The sequence below is a fragment of the Camelus dromedarius genome, chromosome 31, assembly GCF_036321535.1.
Source record: "Camelus dromedarius isolate mCamDro1 chromosome 31, mCamDro1.pat, whole genome shotgun sequence".
Taxonomy (NCBI): domain Eukaryota; kingdom Metazoa; phylum Chordata; class Mammalia; order Artiodactyla; family Camelidae; genus Camelus; species Camelus dromedarius.
In genome coordinates this window covers 19,822,922-19,845,224 of record NC_087466.1, presented here as the reverse complement: position 1 = coordinate 19,845,224, position 22,303 = coordinate 19,822,922, and the positions used below count along the sequence as shown (strand labels likewise).

General features: G+C 42.8%; 1 protein-coding gene and 1 long non-coding RNA gene across 3 annotated transcripts; one reads left to right on the top strand and one right to left on the bottom strand.

The window, feature by feature from the left end:
- Positions 1-457: 457 nt before the first annotated feature.
- TMED2 (transmembrane p24 trafficking protein 2) lies at positions 458-9,475 on the bottom strand. Of its 2 annotated transcripts, XM_031442545.2 has the most exons (5): positions 9,196-9,475; positions 7,541-7,733; positions 7,106-7,126; positions 4,882-4,989; positions 458-1,982 (listed from the first exon to the last, which is right to left on the bottom strand). In XM_031442545.2, the coding sequence occupies exons 1-5, from the start codon at positions 9,373-9,375 to the stop codon at positions 1,858-1,860; spliced, it is 627 nt and encodes a 208-aa protein (XP_031298405.1). In that variant the 5' UTR covers positions 9,376-9,475; the 3' UTR covers positions 458-1,857. The 2 variants fall into 2 exon arrangements, with proteins under 2 accessions (XP_031298405.1, XP_010984638.1); XM_010986336.3 differs by lacking the exon at positions 7,106-7,126 and having other exon boundaries at positions 9,196-9,473.
- On the top strand, positions 9,461-20,689 carry LOC135319753 (uncharacterized). Its single transcript, XR_010378605.1, has 3 exons — positions 9,461-9,878; positions 17,914-18,114; positions 19,920-20,689. It is a non-coding gene; the product is annotated as an uncharacterized LOC135319753 (long non-coding RNA).
- Positions 20,690-22,303: the final 1,614 nt, after the last annotated feature.

Here is a 22,303-nt window from a genome sequence, read left to right as displayed (position 1 = left end):
TCTTTTATTCTTTTATTACTAGGTAGTTTCTTTTATTATTAGCAGGTCCTTAGTGTAATAGAGGAAGAGGAACTGTTTCTAAAGGCAGAGATCTAGATTCTGGTCCCATCAATCACTCGTCATCTGGGAGCCTTGGGCAAATCGTTTCATCCCTTTTAAACTTATTTCTCACATCCATAAACCAGGTGGTTGAGTGAAATAACACAAACTTTTTTTTTTCCAAATAAAAAAGTATTTAAGATGTTAACACTGACCCATCAAAGAAACCACACAGGGCAACCTAAAAATTGGTTCCTATTCACTATCCTCTAGTTTACAGACATAAAATCTAACAGGTATTTATAACAGGCATCATTACTGAGAAAACCGAACACATCTCATTTCAAATATGATTAGAAAGGTGATATTTAACAAATGTGAATTAAACATTAATATATAAAACACAGACTACCAAGACTGTTTTTAAAAAGAATTGTTTATTTACTGAACCTGGGGCAGATTAGATACACAACCAATTTTAAATTTACATCTTTTAATTCAATTTTGAAGTGTTTTCACACACACACACACAAATTGGCGTGCAACAGTTGTCCTAAGGTAAAACAGTCACCTTGAACTGTTGCAAGTATTTTCACCCAAGGTTGAAAAATTGTTTATCCTGAACATGAAAACCTGTAACAAATTTAAATTAATTATATAAAACTCGTTACTTGTAGTTTTCCCCTTGCAAAGATCCAAAAAAAATGTACAAGTAACTAATATACATCAGTCACAACATAATCCTGGATCATCCCCACACCAAAACCAGATGCTCCTTTAATTTCAAACCCATCATCAGAGACCAAGAGAAAGTCATTTCGTTTTATACAAAACAAAATTCACATGTGCCAAAAAAGAAAGACCCAAGAAAAACAAAAACAAAACCCTAGTACTGACAGTGATGTTCAGTACCCTAATTACAGTGGCCAAAATGCCACTGATCAAAAATAAAATAGTGGCTGTATATCACTGCAAATAAACCCAAGAGGCTTCAACCCTTTGGCATCAGAAATCCAGATTTTTCCAATTATGTGAACACATACCTCCCACATGCCAAGAGTGGAGAAAGCAGATGTGCCAGCATAGAAAGAAAAAGCTACCATTCGCTGAAACACTCAGAGAATTGGCTTTAATAGAGCTTCTTCTTACAAGGTTAGGCAGAAACCAAAAAATGGTTATTAGCTGTTTGTGTCAATAATTTTAAGTGGAGGTGATTGAGTTCTAAGGTTCTAAAACTTTAGGGGGGGAAAGGTTGTTGGATTAAGTCTTATCTTTAAAGCAAAAACAAGATAGACAAAGTATAAAAGTACCAACCTAGTAGCAAACTCTCAAGTCACAGAGCTGTGCCATAGGGCTGGATAAAAAATGTCAAGATTCAGACTGTTGTTTCTCATAAGGACGCAACAAAATGAATCTTTAATGACTTGAACTGCAGGATAAGGAATCCAAAAAATGCAATCAGTTTAGTAAAGTACTATCAGTAAGTACTATCCTGAACAAAACTGCATTTTATTATGAAAACAAAAGGAAGATATAGTAAGAACTATACACCTATATTTCACTTACAGCGTTTGAGTTCTGGAAGGACCTGTATACCGGAGGTGGAATTCGAATATGAAATTATGCCAATCAAATGTCAAATTCTCACTGTAACTTTCCTAAAAAGGTGTTTTCCCCCAATATCTATTAATCGTAAAGAAACATAAGCTGTGAATGTACAGTTCAGAAAATAAAAACATAGAAACTAATGACATTATTATGACCAAGATGTTTGGTAAACAGTGAATCATGTGCTGGGGAATCATCAGGAAAAGGCTTTTAAACAACCCTCCGGACTTCAAAAAATCTCTTCAGGTAGTAGATCTGTCCCAATGTCATGGCAACTAGAACAAGAGCTTCAAAGAAGGACCAAAGGACCACTCTGCTGTTTGTGTTGTCATTGACTGTTGAGGACAAACAAACAAAATTTAACAACCCAAAAACCAAACAAGCAAAAAACAGGCATCATAAACTACCCCCTAGTCTGTGTACAGGAACATTCTGCACAACATTCATATTACTCTGAATACCTTTGTCTTTTGTCCCCAAGCAACTCAACATACTTAGGAGCAGAAAATTCTAGATTTAAATGAGAAAGACCTTAAAGACTCAGGGAGTATGGTGAAGCCCACTCTGCTCCTATACAGGAATAGAGAGGAAAAGTGAATTGCCCAAGGTCACATTCTACGGTTAAAACCCAACCCACCCTTCTCCCTCACACTGAAATGTCCCTGCATAACAATCCTTTTCGCTGAATCAGAAAACTGAGTTAAAAAACCAAGAGATCATTTCGAGATCACAGTTACCCACAAAGCACCACCTACCAAGTCAAAACGTGTCAGTCTAAGCGTCTTCTTTAACATTTGTTCAATAAACAATAAACATTTACTGAGCACCCACCATGTACCTGGCATTTGTTCTAGATGGGGACGTTTCTCAGTTTTATGGACCAACACTGGCAGCTACCACCAGACAAACTGGAAACAGTCTCATGATTAACCCCGTTTTTAAGTTAAGAATTTGATCATCAAAAAAAACAGTTACAGCTATATTAATTTATTCTGCTTAATTTATGTCACATTCTCTCAAGTTTCTGATCAAATTCCATAACTCTTAAAAATGACTGAGTAGTTTCTGATTCTTCTACAAAGGGCCAATATTAAAAACAGTCATAACTAGCAATACAGTCGTACAGCTGAATAAGTGACTGCCACATTTTTAGATGTATGGTTACCATTTATAAAAAAAGTTTACTAGAACTGCAACAACTATTGGACTGATGATCACTCAAAAAGTGGTAAAAAGCAGTTAAATGTTTCCAAAAAGGTAACCTATAGTTTCTCAAGAAAAAAAAAGTGTTTTTTTTTTCCCAGAGTAAGAATAAACACATGTTCAAGAACATTAACTAGAACTCTGAAAACTATCAACACTGAAATTTTAGTGCTAATTCCATGGCATGAAGTTTACTTCTGCTGTAAACTTAGTAACTAATTCTAGCATAAATGAATGACTAGCATCTTAAAACTTTGTCTAAAAGAGAAATGGCTGAGTGAATACTTCAAAATATTAAGCGACCATGTAGAAAGAAGTATTTATGTCACACTCTCCCTTCACTTATGGAAAAATGCACCTTTAAGTTTAAATAGAACACACTGAAGCAAAACAACAGAGGAAAGTAACCATCTAGGAAAACATGTGTCTATTAAGATACTGTTCTCATGCCAGTCACATATTACTCTGATCCAGAAGCAACACAGTATTATTGCGACACTGTAGTTTAAAAAAAAAAAAGCCTCATTATATCCATCTCTGAGGAGTGACTGCTATCGGAAGATGAACAAAAAACAAACAACCCTGTGGGAACTATTTGATTTGCAAAAGTAAACTGAATGCCTGTTATTATGTTGTTTTGTGAGACAAATACAGGAGAATCTCTACTTAAGGGTGAGAGAATATGGTCGAATGACCCCAGAGACTGGGACAGGTGCTTCCTCTGGCTGCTGTGTTCCCAAGAAGCAACCATGCCCTTAAAGCCATCTGGGCTGAGCTAGTTACACTGCAAAGCAGCGCAAGCTCTGAGCCCTCACACTTTGTTCACTGCCCCTCTCATCCTAGAAAGGGTCGGCCCCCACCTGGGAGCAAAGTAACCAACAAATAGGTCCCTGTCAGGTGAGGCACAGAAGGTGGGGATCCCGGGGGGAGGAGATTAAGACTGCAGGCGAGAAGGAATCACGGAAGAGGCAAGAGTGTATGTGTACGAGCCGTGGGCCATCTTATGCCCCACTTGGTGCCCTCAAAATGAGAACAGAGGCACTTCTCCAGGCTGTCATATTTACTCACTATTCTCTCAAGAAAAGGTGAAGTCTATGCTCCAGGTCCTTTCCATCAGCGGCAAGAATAGATGTAAGAGGGTAGGAAGAACAGAAACCACATCTTGAAGAAATTCAACCTGTTCTCATCCGTTTGAGTCACTCCTCTCTCACTCCCCACCTCGACTTTAGAACAAAGACTGCAGACGTAAGTCACTTTGCATGTACAGACAAGCTTGCTCCCAGGGAGGTCTACCCCCGAGAATGACCTGGAGGATGAAGACACTGAATGGGTGTGGACCTGGATCTAAAATACGGTTACCTGGTCTGTGTGTCAATATAGTACTTCTTATTTTTAAGTGCAAATGCATCACACTTAATGCTACATTATGGGCTAAAGAAACAGGCTTTTGCAACCTAAGATGGGATTCCAATCATCAATGTTTCCGAAAACAAACACATTCTCAGTTCCAGCTTACAAACTTGGGAACCCAAACCGATCCTCAGCTGGTGAGCATCTCTATTTATGTTTTAGTGCTTTCTACTTTAACTCCGCTAAACCTTAGGCTTTAGAAAAACAGCCCAGCCTCAGCATATAATATTAATCACACTAGCACAAAAGTTTCAGACATGTGATTTAAAATCAACACAATACCCACTTTACAAAGTTGTTCCTTTCTACTTTATGAAAACTATTAGCTTATTCCCTAGCCGACCATACATTTTTTGAGACTCTTAAAAGCTTCTGCTGAATCTTAACAGCATTTCCGGGTTTAGAATGAAAGTCCCAATATTAAGCTGGTCTAGTACAAAGCTCTACAAAGACATACACTCAAAAAATATCTTTGCAGGAGTGCTTTTCTAAGTCAATACTTTAGTATGTTTATGTTTGTAGAATTTCCAAATGAGCAACATACAAGGAAGCTTTTGAGTAATACACCTTCACCAGCTCATGGCCCCCAGGCCCTGCTGCAAAGTCAAAGCATCAACTTACTGGCTCTGTGTATTCTCTCCCGGACTTCCATGTATTCCTGTTCATGCTTCACAGCTGTCATCGCCACTGCTAGCTCATTAATCATTTCTTCTAGTTTGTTCTGGTGAGCTACAGAAGGATGCAAAATCATATTAGCACATATTTGCTGATCTCTGTTTGAAAAATACTTATAAAGCAATAAAAAGAAAAAAAAAAGAAAATCCTCAGAGAAGGTATACAAAAGAAGATATTTTTAAGAAATGGCTCAGACATCATTTTGGACCACTGATGACAATGTAATTCTCAAAGCATTTTTTAAACCATTCCCAGTAGAGAAATTCCTTTCATGGTAGGAAACAAACTATACAATGTTTACTAACTAAAGGAAAACAATTAACCCTAAGAAATGTCTTCTAATGAATTGCTAAGTGAAGTTCATTATACTCACTGCTAACCATAGTGGAGGGGAAAAAAGACTGAGGTGGGGGAAGAGAGAGAGAAAACACACAAAATAAACCTAAAGCAAACAAAACTCTAATAATAACACTGTTATAATAATCCCATTATCGTAACAATCTTTAAACTAAAATCAAAGTCTACTCTTAAAAATGAAGTAACTCTAACATTAATTTAGGAGCAGTAGCAAAGCTGACTTTTAACATTTATGACACTGAGCAGAGGAAAACAAGAAGACATCTGAGGAAAATCCACACCAACTCAACATTCTTCTAGTCAAAGCAGTTATTGCACTAGAGTGGGAAATAGCAGGCATTGGAAGTGAAGAAACAAGCTCTCAGGTGCTTATCGTTTAAAACCAGGTATCCTCTATAGCAAAAAATGAACACAAGGTAAACCAACAGTTCTGAAGAGTAAGTGTACACTTCTAGGCAGCGCTGTATTATGACACTGAAAAAATGGGCCAGAAAAAATACACCACAAGGGAAGACTACCATCAGAGGGGTCTCGTAGTGACTGCCCAAGATTTGCCCTCATCTGGAATTTCAAATTGCCACAGATTATCCTAAATTTCTTAAGAAAAGCCAAGAGCCTCCACCATTTTAAGGCAGTTGGGCTGGAATCACAAATGATCCCTCACCAGCTTCACTTCAGCAGCCCATGCGCTGGGTGGAACCTTTAGAGCAGGGTTTCTCAGAAGCACTATGGACGTTTTGGATCACAATTCTTTGTTGTGGAAAGCTGCCCACTATGCTATAGGACCACCAACCCAGCCAGGAGAATCAAAAATGTCTCCAGGCATTGCTGAATGTCCCCTGGGGGCAAAAATCGTCCTAACCTGAGAACCAAGGCTTTAGAGGAAAGCTTGATTGACAGCTGCCATTCACTGATAGTAACAAGCACAAGCGAGAATATCATGTTAAAAGATTATTTAAGAATTATATTCACATTCATCAGCCAACATTTTCTAACTATTTAGAAAGAACTAACTTTCAGAAAATGAACAAAGCCCTCTGAAACACCTAACTGTCCTTGAGAATAAGCCAAGTCCTGAACTGCAAATGGCCCTGAAAAGCAAGCAGAGAAATTTCTTAGGAGTATGAATTCTACAGATTTCAAAACCTATGAACACTTCATGTGAATACTCTACTAATTGCTCAATTAATACTATGAAGTGTGTTGAACTTAAGTTTCCAAAAATCCTGAAATGCACTGTGGGAATAAACAAAAATCCATATTTGCTGGCTCTTGGTAAGGAATTTACCCAGCAGAATCAACTTGGGGTTCACTGCTGATCAGTTGAGGAATAAAAATTAATCTCATTGCAACATACGGCTGACAGAGCTTTTGCCACCTATCCAGACACGGCTCCTAGAAAATGCTAGTAACAGTAAAAAAGAGCCTTCAGAATACTTTCTACAAAATCAACAGCAACATTTGCTATTAGCTATGTTTAACTAAGACTTTTGCTTGTTCAGTGATGGTTCAATCTTTTCACCTCTCAGTATTCATTCAACAGAAAGTACGATGCTACTACTTAGCCAACTACTGTGTTCCCAGTGCTAGTAATTTAAAATGATCTAAACTTCACCTCCTGGAGCCAAATGAAAAAGCACCAAAAAACAATCTCTCTAAAACTTTAATTAGTTGTAGGATTTTTTTTTAATTAAGAGAAAAAAACACTTTCATGCTAGCAAACTGAGGTTAGAAAGAAGGAAAGCAGAAATTAGACACTAGCAAACAAAAATATGCAGAAAGACAGGATGCTGTCAAAGAGCAATCCACATACCATCCCAGGTATCTCCACCACCTAGAGGAGAGTGTAGGACATAAACATACACACACAAAAACAAGAAGTTTAACCAAACTAATCATGTATACAGATGAGCAAATAAAGATGTGTATACCAGAATCAGCAAAGTAACAGAACAAACAACCAAAGACACATGTAACCTACATGCTTACAAGGGCACAAGGTGATGAAGAAAACCTAACAGAAAGGGCAACTGTACAGAACTAAAATATAAACATGAACTTCCAGTAACTTCTTTTTGTAAATCAGATTTGGATAAATAAAAAGTGTACTTCACAAAACGTTTTGGTTGTAAAGATAGTGAATGAGACTAGAATAAGAAATCAAAATAAATATTCAGGTGGATAAAATGCACAGCACTAATTGAGAAGTCTTAGAATGTGATATAAATCTTCTGAATGTTCATCTCACCTTCTGTTTCCATGTCTTGTCCTTTTGGAGCCTCCCCAATATCAATGGTGAACACCACTACCTTTGGAGTCATGGTGGACATTCTATTGCTAAAACAAAACTTGTATGTTCCATCCATGTGAGCAGCAAATGTGTATTTCCCACTGGACTCCCGGTCTCCTTTATAAATTCCTTTATTGTCAGGCCCTGTAATCTGGAGGCAGGAGAGGAATGCGTGAGACAACACGAAGACTTAAAATAACAAACTTCGTAAGTGACATCTATTGGCACTATGATATTCGCTCAAAAAACATAATCTGCGCTTGGCTCCACTTCAGTTAGTGACAGTAACCTCTTCAGGCTGCAGTTCTCCCACTTAAGGAGCAAGGCTCGCAAAACACCTTTCAACTCTGACTACATCTGTCTGTCCAACTTAAATGTAAACCCCGCACCTCGCAGAAAGAGAAACCACACCTCCTCTTCAAGTGGCCCAACACCATCAACAAACATGCAAACATGTAGCAGTTAGTATCAAAACAAAACAAACCTCTTTAAAACTAAAAACTTTTGAGCAAGCTACATTTCTAGGTTTTCCTGATTGATTACTGCCAACCAGTAAAGGAATCTGTTTTATCAGACATGCCTGAAGGCTTAAAGGAAAGGACTAGACTGGAAATTTGGAGACCCAAGTTCTCATCCCAGTCTGCGATAAATCAGCTGTTAAGCCTTGCTCTAGTCAGTTCCTCTTATAAAGTCCATACCATCTGTAAATCTTGCAGACTGGAATAGCTGATGTCTTAAGATCTTACTTAATTTTAACAGTCACTCCTTCCATTATCTCATCATTTCTGGACTTCACTTGTTTTGTGTTATGTATGCCCAACTCTGCGGATGGTCACTGTCAAATGGAAAATCCTTCAGCCCAACTAATCATGCTAACATGATTATGAATTTATGTATTAGCTACAACTGGTTTCCTAAAACAAAGTTGGAAGCTAATCATTCTTTAGGCTTAAAAAAAAAACAGAAAATTTAGGAACTGCTGGTTTCTTGAAATAACTTTCCGTTTTCTCCAGATACTTCACTGCAATCATGACTTCTAACATGCGTGATCCAACTTCATTCTCTGAGTCAGAGATGGCTAAACGAGGTATCTGGAGATTTGGGTAAAAACGGGTAAGTCGGATCGTTTCTATGAAAAATAAAGGAAAACACAACGTGAACTTCTGCCCAGCATTCCTAAACAGCTTTCGATTTACTTCTTCAAAAGTTTCCATGCCACGTTCCAACTTCAATTTGGACTAAGGAGGAAAGCAGCTGCTGACCGGACCGAGACGTGCTACGAGCTAAACAAGACTGTGGAGCGCCTCCTGGGCCTGGAGCTGACACGCGGCGCCTGGTCAAAGCTCGGCGAGAGGTTCCAAGGGGAACCTGCCGTTCAAGCTGAGAATTCAAAGCAACCAAGTAACGGCTCCTTATCCCGAGAGGAGCCCGGAATCCGGGCGGGTGCGGGGAAATGGGCCGTTAGGGGGTCGCCGGGTGGCGGCCCGGGCCCCTCCCAGGATTCGGACAGCGGCCTCCGTGTCCCGCTCCCCCGTGAGCCCAGCACGGGCCCGGGGCGCCAACCCCCGAGCGGCCGCGCGACCCCGCCTCGGCCGCGGGCAGCGTGCCCGCACCTCCACGTCGATGTCCAGGAAGCCGCCCTCGGCCACCTCGAAGATGAGGCCCATCTTGGTCCCCGAGGTGACCCGCTCGAAGAAGCACTCCTCGGCATGCGCGTCGATGCTGACGAAGTAGCCCGAGGCCGTGGCCAGGAGGGCGGCCAGGAGCACGAGCAGCTCAGCGAGCGTCACCATGGTGGGGCTGGGGCCGAAGCCAGGACCGAGACTGCGGCCTCCAGAGCCGCCGTCGTCGCCGCCACCGCTGGCTTTCCAGCCGCCGCCGCCTCAGCTCCGCCCCTTCCGGCTGCGCCGCCCGAGGGGGCTGATGCGGGCGCCGTGGATTGGCGGGCGCCGGTAGCTGCCACGTAACGGACGCACGGCGGCCGCCGAGGGACAAGGCGAATCCGCGCAGACTGAGCCTGGACGGTGGCTCCGAAGGACCAAAAACCATTGTCTCCATCCCTCTCCCCGTTCGCGTACAACCTGAATTTCACGTGGACCACACTAGGAAGCGACGGTATCAAGAAACCTCCTCCGCCCTGTGCAGTACCCTCTTAGGATTGTCCATAAAGATGGCGAAAGATTTGGAAGCTGCAACAGGAGTGGAAGGAGGAGATGGGGCTGAAGCCAAGGGCTTTGCGATTTTTTGTTAGCCTCCCCTCACCTCACAAAAACCGACAGAAGGACGATGGAGACAGGTACAGACTGGGAAGGGACAGGAGGGAACCTCCTAAGATGTTGGGGAAAAATTTTTTTTGGAAACGTTTTATATCGTCACCTAAATGATGGGTACACAAATCTTTGTATATTTTTTTTAAACTCGAGAAGCTGTATACTTAAGACTAATACACCTTATTCGTATGTATATAATACAACAACATAACACAAAACTTTACATTGTCTACATCCTCCAAAATTAGGATTCTCTCACCTCCCCAAAGTCTTCCTGACAACCCACACTCCTTTAGCTCTTGCCAGCTAATGGGACAATTTTCTCCAACCCTTTGTGTCCTATGCATCCCTCAAAACCCAACTCAAATGTCACCTCTTCTCTCCTTGAAATGTTCCTAGATGTTCTTCTGCCAAATACTAGCCCCTTCCTTTCCGCTTACAAGGCAGATTTGTACTTACTGAATTATAGTTATTTACCAGTCTGTGTCACTCATAAGGCACTAGTCTTGGCATAAGTATGCTACCGTAGGTCCACAAAAGATTTCACTCATGATGTGTTTGTTGACATGTCAAGCTCTCTAAACTGGCCTGGGGATAAGGAGACCTGGGTTGTTACTCTAGATTTGCAATTAAGCTGTGTGACCTTAACTATGTTCCACCACCTCTCTGAACTTCAACTTCCTTATCTGTAAAAAGGGGGGTGACACCACATTCTTCGCTTATCTGCTAAAGTTATCATGAGGACCAGATGACACGATGTGTGTGAATGTGCTGTGCAAGTTTGAGGGATTATTTCTTCAAAGCCTGTCAAGCAACAGGGGGCAGTAGTGACCCAATATCCAGTTTCACACTCAGGTGTCAAGAAACAGGTGCGGCTACAGTGATGGAAAGTTCCTGAGTATGACAATGTGTTACTGAACTCAGATTCCCCACCTTGCAAACTGAGGCAAAGGCCCTGCTTCTCCTGGCAGGTCAGTTCTGTAAGTGTTATCCTGGGAGCCATCACTGGAGGGAGGCTCAGCTGAAAGCCTGCTCCTCTGGTCTCACCAACTCATTTATGAGCTTCTATTTCCCAGTAGTAAACATATTTCTGCTTGGAATACCTTCAGAGGTTTCCTACTAAACTGATGAATACAGCCTTTTAGACTTCCTAAGCAACTTAACTCTCTAGGAAAGTGTCAAGAACCATTCTATTATTTAGGCATTAAATGATGATTTTCATTTTCAGACTGAGTAAATAACATTCTAACTCCACTTGTCGGGGATTTAAAATGTGGACATTTAGCATCTCAATAGACCACAGTGAGTTGTATGTTGTGGGAGTTTTTATTATATAAGTGATAGGATCCTAATTCAAATGTCTTCAAGGATCAGGCAGTTTATATGAATGAGAAATGGCACAAGCTTAAGACAATAGGGAGTAGGGAGGACTATGGCAAACTGGAGCATAGATGCTATATCTAAACACATTCAGCTCTAACTTTTGAAGACATGGTGGTGGCCAAAGCAAAGATGCAGCCACAGTCATCTGTAAATTTATATTTTGTATCATAAAAGCAACTGTGCTATCTAAAAACTGGAAAAGAGACAAAAGTAGCCCTAATCACAATACTATAAAATAATCTATCAACTACTTGCTATTATCTTCTTCTTTGCACAGATTTTTCTTTTCATCATGCTTGTCATAATTACTCATCAGGTGTCTTTCGACAATGTTTCAGGATCTAAAGACAAATTAATTCAAAGAGCAACAAGCTCTCAGGATTTGCCAGGTCACCCACAGAGTTGTTCAGCTATCACCACTGTCTAACTCCAAAACATTTCATCACCCCAGACAGAAGCCCTGACCCATTAGCAGTCACTCCCCATTCCCACTGCCCCCTGCTCCAGGCAACCACTAAGCTACTTTCCGTCTCTAGGGATTTGGAATGGACTCAACCAATACGTGACCTTTTGTGACCAGCTGCTTTCACCTAGCATAATGTTTTCAAGGTTCATCCATGTTGTAGCATGTGGCAGTAGTCCATTCTTTTTTATGGCAGAATAATACTGTATTATGTGAATACACCACATTTTGTTTATCCATTCACCCACTGATGGACACTGAGTTGCTTCCACTTTTTGCCTATTTTTAGGAATGCTGCTATGAACATTCCTGTACATATTCTTGTATTGGGTATATACCTAGAGTGGGCATGATAAATTATTTCTTCTTGAAATCAGAAGCTGGTTGTGGCAGGGACTAGGAAATCAGGCTAGAAATTGATGTGGGATTTGTATTAGTTGCATGGTCAGTTCTCAAATGCTGACAAATTTTAAAGAGAGTAACAAAAGGCTGTGTCCACAGAAAGGCTAGATCAGCTTTCTGCTGTCTGGGTGTTAACGTTCCCCTCCCCTTCTGGTCTCATAGAGGTCTTTTTTAAAATTAGGAAAGAGTAAAGGAGACTGGGGGATTTTCTTTTTCTTTTTCTTTTTTCATTTTTCATTTTTAGTTTTAAAATGTCGCTTCCTAATCGCAAACTAAATACTGATTTTTTTTCCTTTGTCTGTTCAACATCCATTCTCCCCTCTGTAAGAGCACCTTGCTTGTCCGGTGAGGAGTCCCCTCCCTCCTATCTTATCCCATGCCACTCCGGCGGACTGCCCCCACCCTCTAGCTCTAAGCCTGAACAACCAGCAACACCCATGTGCCTAAGTTCAGTGACTGGTTCAGGGGTGGGCATGTGTCCCAAGCTGAGCCAGTGATACACAATGAAAACCCATGGAATTTTTCTGAAGTTATTGAATGGGTAGGATGCAACTCCAGAGGTCCTGGATGCCATCTTGGCCACCATGTGTGGAGAGCCTGCATGAGAGTGACATCAACATCTTGCAAACCTGAAGCTGAGGGGTGAAGAACAACAGAGGTCAGATATCATTGCTGATCCTCTGGATCCAGCTGTGCCTGAAGTCCATATCCTGGATTTCTTATTTATGTAACTTTTTTGCTTAAGCCATTTTGAGCTGTGGAAGAGTTTTGACAAACTCTGGAAATCCCAAACAAGAGGCATTACAGCTACAGAGACTTCCCCCATGTCTGTCTGGAGATGCTTGTGATAAGCAGGTTTGATGCTATAAAGGGTTTTAAATAACTTAGGTCAATTAATTGGTGGCTTAGACATTTTGACAGAGCATAAGGAGAGACTATGTCTTCAAAAACTAAGTCTTGGGGTGGAAAGTACTAGTCATTGTAATTCTCAATCCTGCCATTCATTTAAATACTCATACTCAATTCCTTTCTTGGGGGTCTTTAGTTCCTCACCTATGAAGTGGAGTATTATCTCCTCAGGAAGGCTGCTTGCCTTCCCCCCTCCACTGACTGAGTGAGCTGCTCTTATTTTGGGTTTCAGTCAAATCCTGTGTTTGGTTCTGCTGTAGTCTTTTATCTTGCTATTGTTTTATCTTGTTATTTTACTTTTTTATTACTCAGGTGTAATTTACATACCACACAATGCACCCATTTTAACGTGTACAATTCAGTGGTTTTTGCTACGTTCACAGAGTTGTGCAACTGTTGCCACAGTTGATTTTTTAAAATTCTTAAAGACTATCAGTTCATGCAGCTGAAAATCCTGCAGGTAGGAAACACTCAGGCACAGCTTGATCCAGCTGCTCAAATGACATCCCGAGACGTGGTTTGTTCTCCCATCCCTTGGCCATGCTTTCCTACCTGTTGTCAGGTGGGCTCTCCCCAAATAATGGTGAGATGGCCACCAGCAGCCCCAGGATTTCAGCCTATTTTCTCAGCAACCCAGTAGGAAAAAAACAACCAACCAGAGCAAAAATTTGCTTTTTTAAGAGGTCCAGTAACCGTGTCAAGGAATCTCCTTAGACTGTCTGAGGTCAGTTCCCAACCAAGTGAACTGCTGTCCCCACAGGTCGGATGATGCTGATGGGTCAGGATCTTGTTTCTCCTTCCCAGGAATCGAAGAGCAAGGGCAGAGTGGTTCCCCTGAGGAAAGTCAGAAAAATAGGGTGGATCCTAGCGGGCAAAACAACAGATGTCCCCTTTCCACTCACTGGACTGTGAGCTCCTTGGGGCAGGGACTTGCACTTCGGAGCCCCACCTGGCACCCGAAAGGGACTCAGTCAGTGCCGATGAGCTTCCCTGGTGGATCAAGCTCTTTCCTCTTTTACTTTCCCACTCTCTTCTGGAGCCTGCTTCATTTCCCAGAAACAAGGAGTTCTTTGAGGAGGTAAATTTTCCTACAAAATGACTCGAGCTTCCAGAAGGAAAGTGTTATTTTTACCAAGGCAAACAACAGGGAAAGTCCACTGAACACAAAAATCTGTTCATGGGTGAAATGGATAAAACAAAATGTGGTCCATCCGTGCGATGGAATATTATTCAGCCATAAAAATGAATAACGTACTGATTCATGTTACAGCATAGGTGGGCCTTGAAGACATTCAGCTCAGTGAAAGAAGCCAGTCACAAAAGGCTACATATTGTATGATTCTATTTACATGAAATATCCAAAAGAGACAAACCCATCAAGACAGAGAGCAGAATCATGGTTTCCTCGGGCTGCGGTGGGAGTTAGGAGGAAATGGGAGTGGCTGCTGCTGGGGTTTCTGTTTGGAGCAATGCAGATATTCTGGGACTAGATAGTAGTGATGGTTGCACGTATCTGAACATACAAAGAGCCACTGAATTGTATCTCTTAAATGTGTGGATTTTACAGCCTATGAACTGTATCTCAATGAAGCTGTTTAGAACAAACCAGCAAAGAAGAGTTTTCAGCCATCCAAGGTGTGGTCCGGAAAGGAGAGCCAGGAGGGGCTGTGCCTTTGAGATGTGATCACATTCCAAAGCTGGTCAGGGTTGAGTTTTGTTCTTTCCTAGACCCTATTTCTACCTTGACCATCAAACAACCTTCCTGGCTTTGAGGAAGAGGAGAGCAGGGCCTGCTGTCCGCTTGCTGGCCCGGCACGGTCAGCTGGCCCCACTGTTCCCCCGTAGAGATAATGTCACAGAACAGCAACGTCAGACAAGGTCACCCTGTGATGGCGATGGAACGAGGCAAAACATGAACGTGGTCCAGGCCACAAAATGCCAGACATCGCCCTCTCTTGGCTGCTCCTGGACTGGTTGCAGCCTTAGCCTCACCCTAGGTTGTCCTCCTTATAAATAAGATTTATTCAGAGACCCAATCTTAGAATCATCCCTGCTTTTTTTTTTTTCCTACGTGGTGGGTAGGTAATCAAGTGTATTTATTTAATTATTTTTTATATAGAGGTGCTGGGAATTGAACCCAGGACCTCGTGCATGCTGAGCACGTGCTCTACCACTTGAATTATATCCTCCCCACCATCCCTGCTTTCTGATGGCACTCACTCTAGAGCAAACTCCCAGACCTTTTACCTCTCCCCAGAACCACTCAACCAACCAAAGCCCAAATCCTGTAGTAGTTTCTTCCTAATACCCTAACTTTCTTACCAAGATGCCCTGTAGCTCCCCAGGCTGCACGTTCTCCCTGGCTGCGATGAGTTAGAAGCCCAACTGGCTTAACTACCAGTGGGTTCTTGATGGTCTGTGGCTGGAGGACAGTGACAGCTTCCAAATACCCACTTTTTATTTATTTATTTGACGCCAAAGCTAGCTCAAAGAGAGCACAGAGGTCAACAACACACTCTCCAGCCTTGGACAGACCTGGATTGAATGTCAGCTCAGTCACTTACTGTGTGACCTGGGGCAAGTTAACTCACCTCTCTGAGCCTCCATTTCTTCAGTGATGAAATCACGTCATGCTTCTGCTCAGAACCCCAATAGTGGCTCCCAAGCTCATTCAGGGTCAAGTTCGTATTGCTGACCCTTCCCTGGGGGCCATACATGACCTGGTCTCACTCTCCTCTCTGCCTCTTCTCACACTTCCCTTCTCAGCTCCGCTCAAGCCCCAAGGACCCCCTGGCTGGGCCTCTGCCACACCAGGCACAGGCCTGATGCAGGGCTCTACATTTCCTGTTCCCTCTGTCTGTGACCGTCTCCCCGCAAGCTTCCTCATCCCTCACTCTCTCACTTTACCCAGGCCTCTGCTCCCACATCACTTCCTAAAGGAAAGGCCCACCAATTCCACCACCCTCTAAGCCAGTGGTTCTCAAATGTGGGTGAGCAATGGAATCACTAAGGGACATTGGTAAAACAGCAAAGGCCCAGGTCCTTCTTCATCACTGCTGGTGGGAACATAAAATGGCCCAGACATTCTACTTCCAGGTGTCAAAAGGAAAGCATGTATCCATGCAAAGACTTGTACGTAAATGTAAATGTATTTGAATTAGGCAAAAACTGGACATGACCCAAATGTGCATCCACGGATGAGTGGGTAAATACGTTGTGGTATAGCCATACAGTGGAATATTACTCAGCAATGAAAAAGAATGAGCTATCTAGACACATAATAATTTAAAGAATCTTAAAATCATTATACGGACTGAGAAAAGCCAGAACCAAAAAAAGGACATTCAGCTTTTTTTCTGTTTTGGATGATTTTGAAGAAAGCTGCTACAGACGTTCTTTTCTCATTACTGTGGCTATAAAGCTAGGCGTGGAATTGCTGGGCCATGGGATAGGTGTATGTTTAGATTTAGTGGATGCTACCTGTTTCCCAAAGTGATTTTATGAGTTATACTCCTAACAGCACCGTAGGAGGGTTCTGACCTTGGCAAGCTGGCAAAGTGAAAAAAAAGCTCGTGTGGTTGAAATGTGCAGAATAAAAAAGGGTTAGATCCAGCCCCACCCCAGCCCCACAAGAGCAATGAAAATCACAGAAAGGATTTAAGTCAGAAAATGGCAGAAAGATGCAGGGCTGCAGGCTGGAGATGCCCCCCACCCCACACAGCCCCTTCCCCTCCCCACACAGCCTGGGCTGCCGTCTGCAGTGATGCGCTGTGGTCTGCAGCCTTGTCCTTAGTGCCTCGTCTGTAGGCAGGAATGGAGGCGCTGGGCAGAGGAGGATGTAACGATCTTGTTTAAAATAGCCCAAACCAGCAAATAGCGTGATTGTCTATCAGGGGAGAAATAATCAGGTAAATTACAGTGCATACACAAAACAGAAAACTATACAATCATTTAAAAGAATGAGTCAGGGATTATCTATTAAAAAAGAGAAAGGACGAGATAGATATGTATATGCTGAGCTGGAGAGATGATTATAGGGTGACATCAAGTGAGAAAAGCAAATTGCATACTAATGTGTATGTCATGCTTCCATTTGAGACATAAATGTGTGTTTAGATATATATGTATATTCTCAGGAAAAAAGTCAGGAAGAGCGTGGATTAAACTGTGAATAGTAGTTACCCAGGAGTGTAAATGGGATGGGAGGAATTCTACTAAATACATAATCTTGTAAATGGTCAGATTACGGGATGGCAGACCCAGATCTGCTGGTCCCACCTGTACCCTCCCCAGCCCCCGCCACCTGGGATGCTTGCCTTCTTCCTGGCATGAACACCACCAGCCACAGCTTATGCTGTTCCCATGGTTGCAGAGCCCCGTGCGGTGCCCCGGCCAACTCAGCTCCTAACAGTTCTGATGGTCTCAGAGGACCACAGGGGCAAAGGCTGCAGCCGCCTCAGCACCCAGGACCACCCCAACTGGAGGGGATCTGCCTGGAGATGGGGGGAGGTTAATGTCCTATGGGGAGGACGAATGAGAGACATAAAGGAGTGGGCGGGTGAATTGCTCATCTTCCACCAGCTCCCCTCACCCCCTTCCATACCCTGATCCATGCTGTCGGTCAGTTCTGAGGTTCAGGGGTTTCACATATTCTCCCTGGAGACATCCCATTAGATTAAGCTGTTCTTGCACAGCTGGGCCAACTTCAGTAACATTCCACCTTGAATTTGCTCTCCTTCCTTTCCGGCCTCACTTCCTTTCTTCCCTGACTCTTGCTTCCCTGATATTATACCTGCCAATAAAGTGTTAGCTCCTAAGCTTTTTAAGGAATCCATACAAAGACAATGGGTGATTTTTTATTTTACGTTTTAAATTTTTTTCTTTAAATATTCTTTTTAATTAAGAGCCCAACCATTTGAGTGGATGAGACCCTCAAAGCAGGGAAGCACTACCAAATGGATGTAGCTGTGATGGAAAATCTACACAGACCCAGCATTTACAAGTGACCTCTCTTCAGGTGGAAACAGACATTGAAATTCAGAGAGCGTGCCCAATGCACTTAGAAGAATCTTGTTGCTAAGGTTTGATCTTCCTGTTTTTCCAAGGTAGGTTTTGGAAGCCTGTTCATATCTTCCACACAATGTCCTTGAGTCGGCAGGGTGGGGCGTGGGGGTGACTATCAAGCAGAATCAGTGCGGAACAGACTGTGAGTCTTGTGTGACATTTCTGGTGCTTAAAGATGCAATGACATCAAAATTGTTCATGACCATCTCCAGTCTATCAAATTAAAAAAAGAGGAGGAGAAAGGGGATAAGGACAAGGAATGAGAATCCAGAACAGCAACCATGGGAAGTCAGGAGTGTCATCAGTGGAAGAGTGGGTGTGAGGCTATTTCTGGTTGTGAGCCCTTGGGATCAAGCCCAAAGGACAGGACAAGTAAAGCAGAAGGCTCCTCAGACTCCTGACAAGTGGGGGTCCTCACAAAACAGTCAGTCTTAGTCATCTGTGGCTGCTGTAACAACAACAACAACAAAAAAAACATAGACATGCAGGTGTTAGCTAATGCTGTGGTGGTAATCATAAGGCAATACGCAAATTTATCAAGTCAACACATTGTGTACCTTAAACTTACACAATGTTATGTGACAATGTGTGTTAACTATCTCAAATTTTTTTTAAAAGGAGGCAAAAACATGTACCACAGACTGGTGGTTTATAAACAACAGAAATTTATTTCTCACAGTTCTGGAGGCTGGAAACCCAAGATCACCAGCAGATTTGCTGTCTGGTGAGCACCCGCTTCCTGGTTCATAGACCTCTGTCTTTTCATACGGTGGGAGGAGCAGACAGTTTCTGCCATTTCTTTTATAAGAGCACTAATCCCATGATGAGGGCTCCATCCTCATGATCTCATCACCTCCCAGAGGCCCTTTCGCCTAACAGCATCGCATTGCACGGTTAGGATTTCAGCACGTGAATTTGAGGGGCACAGACGTTCAGTCCATTAGACAGTCTTTGGCAACAGTACTGGGGAGCAAACAAGTTCATACTGTCTAGCACAGGGAACTCTGTTCAATATCTTGTAGTAACTAATGGTGAAAAAGAATATGAAAACAAATATATGTAAGTTCCTATATGACTGAAGCATTGTGTTATACGCCAGAAATTGACACGACATTGTAAACTGACTATACTTCAATGAAAATATATTTTTAAAAAAAACAGTACGGGGGAGCTACACTTTAGTGCCCCGAAGTTCCCTCTCAAGTCCTAGTGTGGTTTCTCAGGCCACAATGGCCTGATTTTCCAGGAAGCAGTAACTTCTCCTTGCATACAATCACTGCTTCTCTCTGCCACGTGACCAGCTCATGGAGTGAGGAACCATCTGTCCTCTGCCCACAGCTCTTCCTCCTCCTCCTACCTATGGGAGCTCCCGGCACCCACTCATCCTTTCTCCCCACTTCAGATCTTCTGTTCCTGTTGGTGGCATCAAATCTCTCTTCTTTTACTCATGGCTGAAGCAAGACTCAGGGTCATCCGAGAAAAGCTAACATTTTGCCACTCCTCCAAGCTCATAGTCTGCATTAATTTTAAAAAAAAGTTTTTGATTAAAAATTTTCTACCATTACAGAAGAAGGGAAGATGGTATAATGAAGTTCCATGTACCCATCACCCAGCTTCAATAATTACTAGCAAAAAGGCCAGTCTTCACTTCATCCATATCCCCAACCATCCCACCCTCCCAGTGGGTTATTTTAAAGCAATTCACAGACACTGTATCATTTCATTCATAAATATTTCAGCAAGCCCATAGTCTTTAAATAGTTGTTCCGTGTTATTGAGAGAGATTGAGTATTGTGTGTGGAGTGGATGGAGAAAGACCTTTAACCCCCTTTCTATTGTTTTGCAGCAATTCAGCTCTGGCCTAAATTTGCATGCCTTCCATGTGTTGTGTCCTGCTCAGCATCTGAATTCCCTTTCTAAGTCTGGGCTGTCCATCATATGTGATTCTTGATGAAAGCAGAGCTTTAGTCCTTCTGTGGAAGCTGAAAAAGTTAAACTTTGCTTCCTCTGATCCCAGGGCACAAGCTATAACCCAAGCTCAGCTATTTGGACGTTCTCGCCAGGCATCTGAGTGTGGAATAGATAAACCATGGCACGCAGACGGCCTAAAGGAATGGCAGGGTGGGTGGTGCTTGGAGAGTGAGGTGTTTTGGTGTAAGATGGAGACGGAGAGGTAAACCAGATGAGGCTCTGAAAGTCACAGTGGCCACAGTAAGGACTTTGGGTTTATTGTAACTTGGCTTTGACACCTGGCATGATAAAATGTGTGTATCAAGATTACTCGCTGCTGTGTAGAAGACGGATTAGAAGGAAGAAGAGATGAAGCAGACATCTCAGCCTGCTGTAACCTTCCAAGAGGGGAAATAATATTAAGTGGGGCCAGGGTGGTAGCAGGGATGTGAAGAAAAGGGGAAGAATTCGAGAGAGATTTTGGAGGTAACAATTGACAGGACCTGGTTGCCCTAATTGCTAATTCCTCTAACAGCTCCTCACACCACAGTCAGACAAGAGTGTTGATTCTATTGATGTCCCTGTTTTGAATAAAGTGTGTGGGGGGGTTGGTTATAGCTCAGTGGTAGTTTCAATATGTGTTAGAAATACGTAGTAAAATATTTATAAGTGAAAAAATACCGTGTCTGGGACTTTTTTTGCAACTGAATTGTGCTAGCACACCTGGTTACTGTGACGCACTAATTTCTTGACTTCCCTTCCCTTTCTCAACCCTCTCTTGTTCTGTATGAAATTAGTTTTTGTTTTTTGGTTTTTCTTTTTGGTTTTACATGTTGACTGTCTGTTTCCCACAAGTGCAGTAATCCTGTCTCTTGTACATTGCCACAGCCCACAGGCTTAGCAGAGAACCTGGCAATATATTAAGAGCTAAATATTTATTGAATGAGTGAACATCATTATACATCTTATTGCATCTAATTCTCCAGTTCTGAGTTCCACGTCCACGTTTCTGCCTGTCAACTGGACATATGTCCACACCCGAACCAGATATCTCTTCCAGGTTTCTTTGCTAAGAAGGAGGAGGAGGAGCAGCAGATAACTCTTCTATAGCACTTTGTATGGCCCAACACAAATGTTGATTTGTTCAATAATCACAGTTACCCTCTGTGACCCCATTTTACAGAGCAGGAAGCTGAGGCCCCAAGGGGTCATGTGGCTTGCCCAAGGTCACACACCTGGTCAGTGACTGCCCCACTGTTAGAACGCAGAGAGGTCTGAAAGCTTAACCACCAGGATCAACTGCCTCTCACTACTTTCCTTAAGTTTGTAAACATTCTCCAGGCTCATCCTTTGGAGGTTATCTTGGACTCCTGTCTCCTCTTTCCCTCCCTAAAGTCATTTCCATCCCCCCCACTCTCCCATCCCTTTCCTGACATGGCCTGGAGGTTCAGGCTGCAGGCTGGTGCTGTGGCTTCTCCATCCTTGTCCCTTCCCAGCAGACTCTCAGTCCTTCTTTGCTACCTTGAAGTCAAAGTCGCATCCCAATCTGGGCATTCATTATTTAGTCCTTAGTTCACCACGGGCACCTGCCCTGTTCAGCTCCACCCCTCCCAGCTATGGGACCTTAGACAAGTTACTTAATCTCCTGTAGTGGGTTGAATGATGGCACCCCTCCTGAGCCCCCCGCCAAAAAAAGTATGTTCATGTCCTAATCCCCGGAACCTGTGAATATAACTGTATTTGAAGAAGGTGTCAGTGCAGATATGAGATAGGATCTTGAGATCATTCTGGATTGTGCAGGTGGGCCCTAAATCTAATGACAATCGAATGTCCTTACAAGAGACATAGAGAAGACAGAGATCCAGAGGACAAGGTCATGTGAGAAAAAAAGCAGAGATCAGAGTCACACTGCCATGAGCCACGGAAGCCAGCAGCTGGAAGAGGCAGGAAGGATCCTCCCCTAAAACCATCAGAGGGACATGCCAACACCTTGATTTCCGATTTCTGGTCTTCAGAACTGTTAGAGAATAAGTTTCTATTGTTTTAAGTCACCGAGTTTGCGGCAGTTTGTTACAGTAGCTACAGGAAGCTGGTGCCCCTCCCTCTTCCTCGCTGTCCTTAATTCAGGATGGAGATTATCCTATGGTCTACTTTATTGGGTTGCTGTGCACAGATCTAACCCCGGTCTCAGCACTTACTGGCCTGGCCTTGGGCAAGTTGTTTGACTTCTTTGTACCTCAATTTCCTCTGGTGTAAATAGAGTTAATAATGCTTCTTAGG

What these genes read in the sequence shown, in the direction of transcription:
- TMED2 (XM_031442545.2), bottom strand. Translation starts at nt 9,375, where the DNA reads ATGGTGACGCTCGCTGAGCTGCTCGTGCTCCTGGCCGCCCTCCTGGCC. An exon ending in TCCTGGACATCGACGTGGAG is followed by an intron (nt 7,734 to 9,195) that starts GTGCGGGCACGC and finishes TCCTGCCTCCAG; the next exon opens with ATTACAGGGCCTGACAATAA. An exon ending in ACAAGACATGGAAACAGAAG is followed by an intron (nt 7,127 to 7,540) that starts GTGAGATGAACA and finishes ACTCTCCTCTAG; the next exon opens with GTGGTGGAGATACCTGGGAT.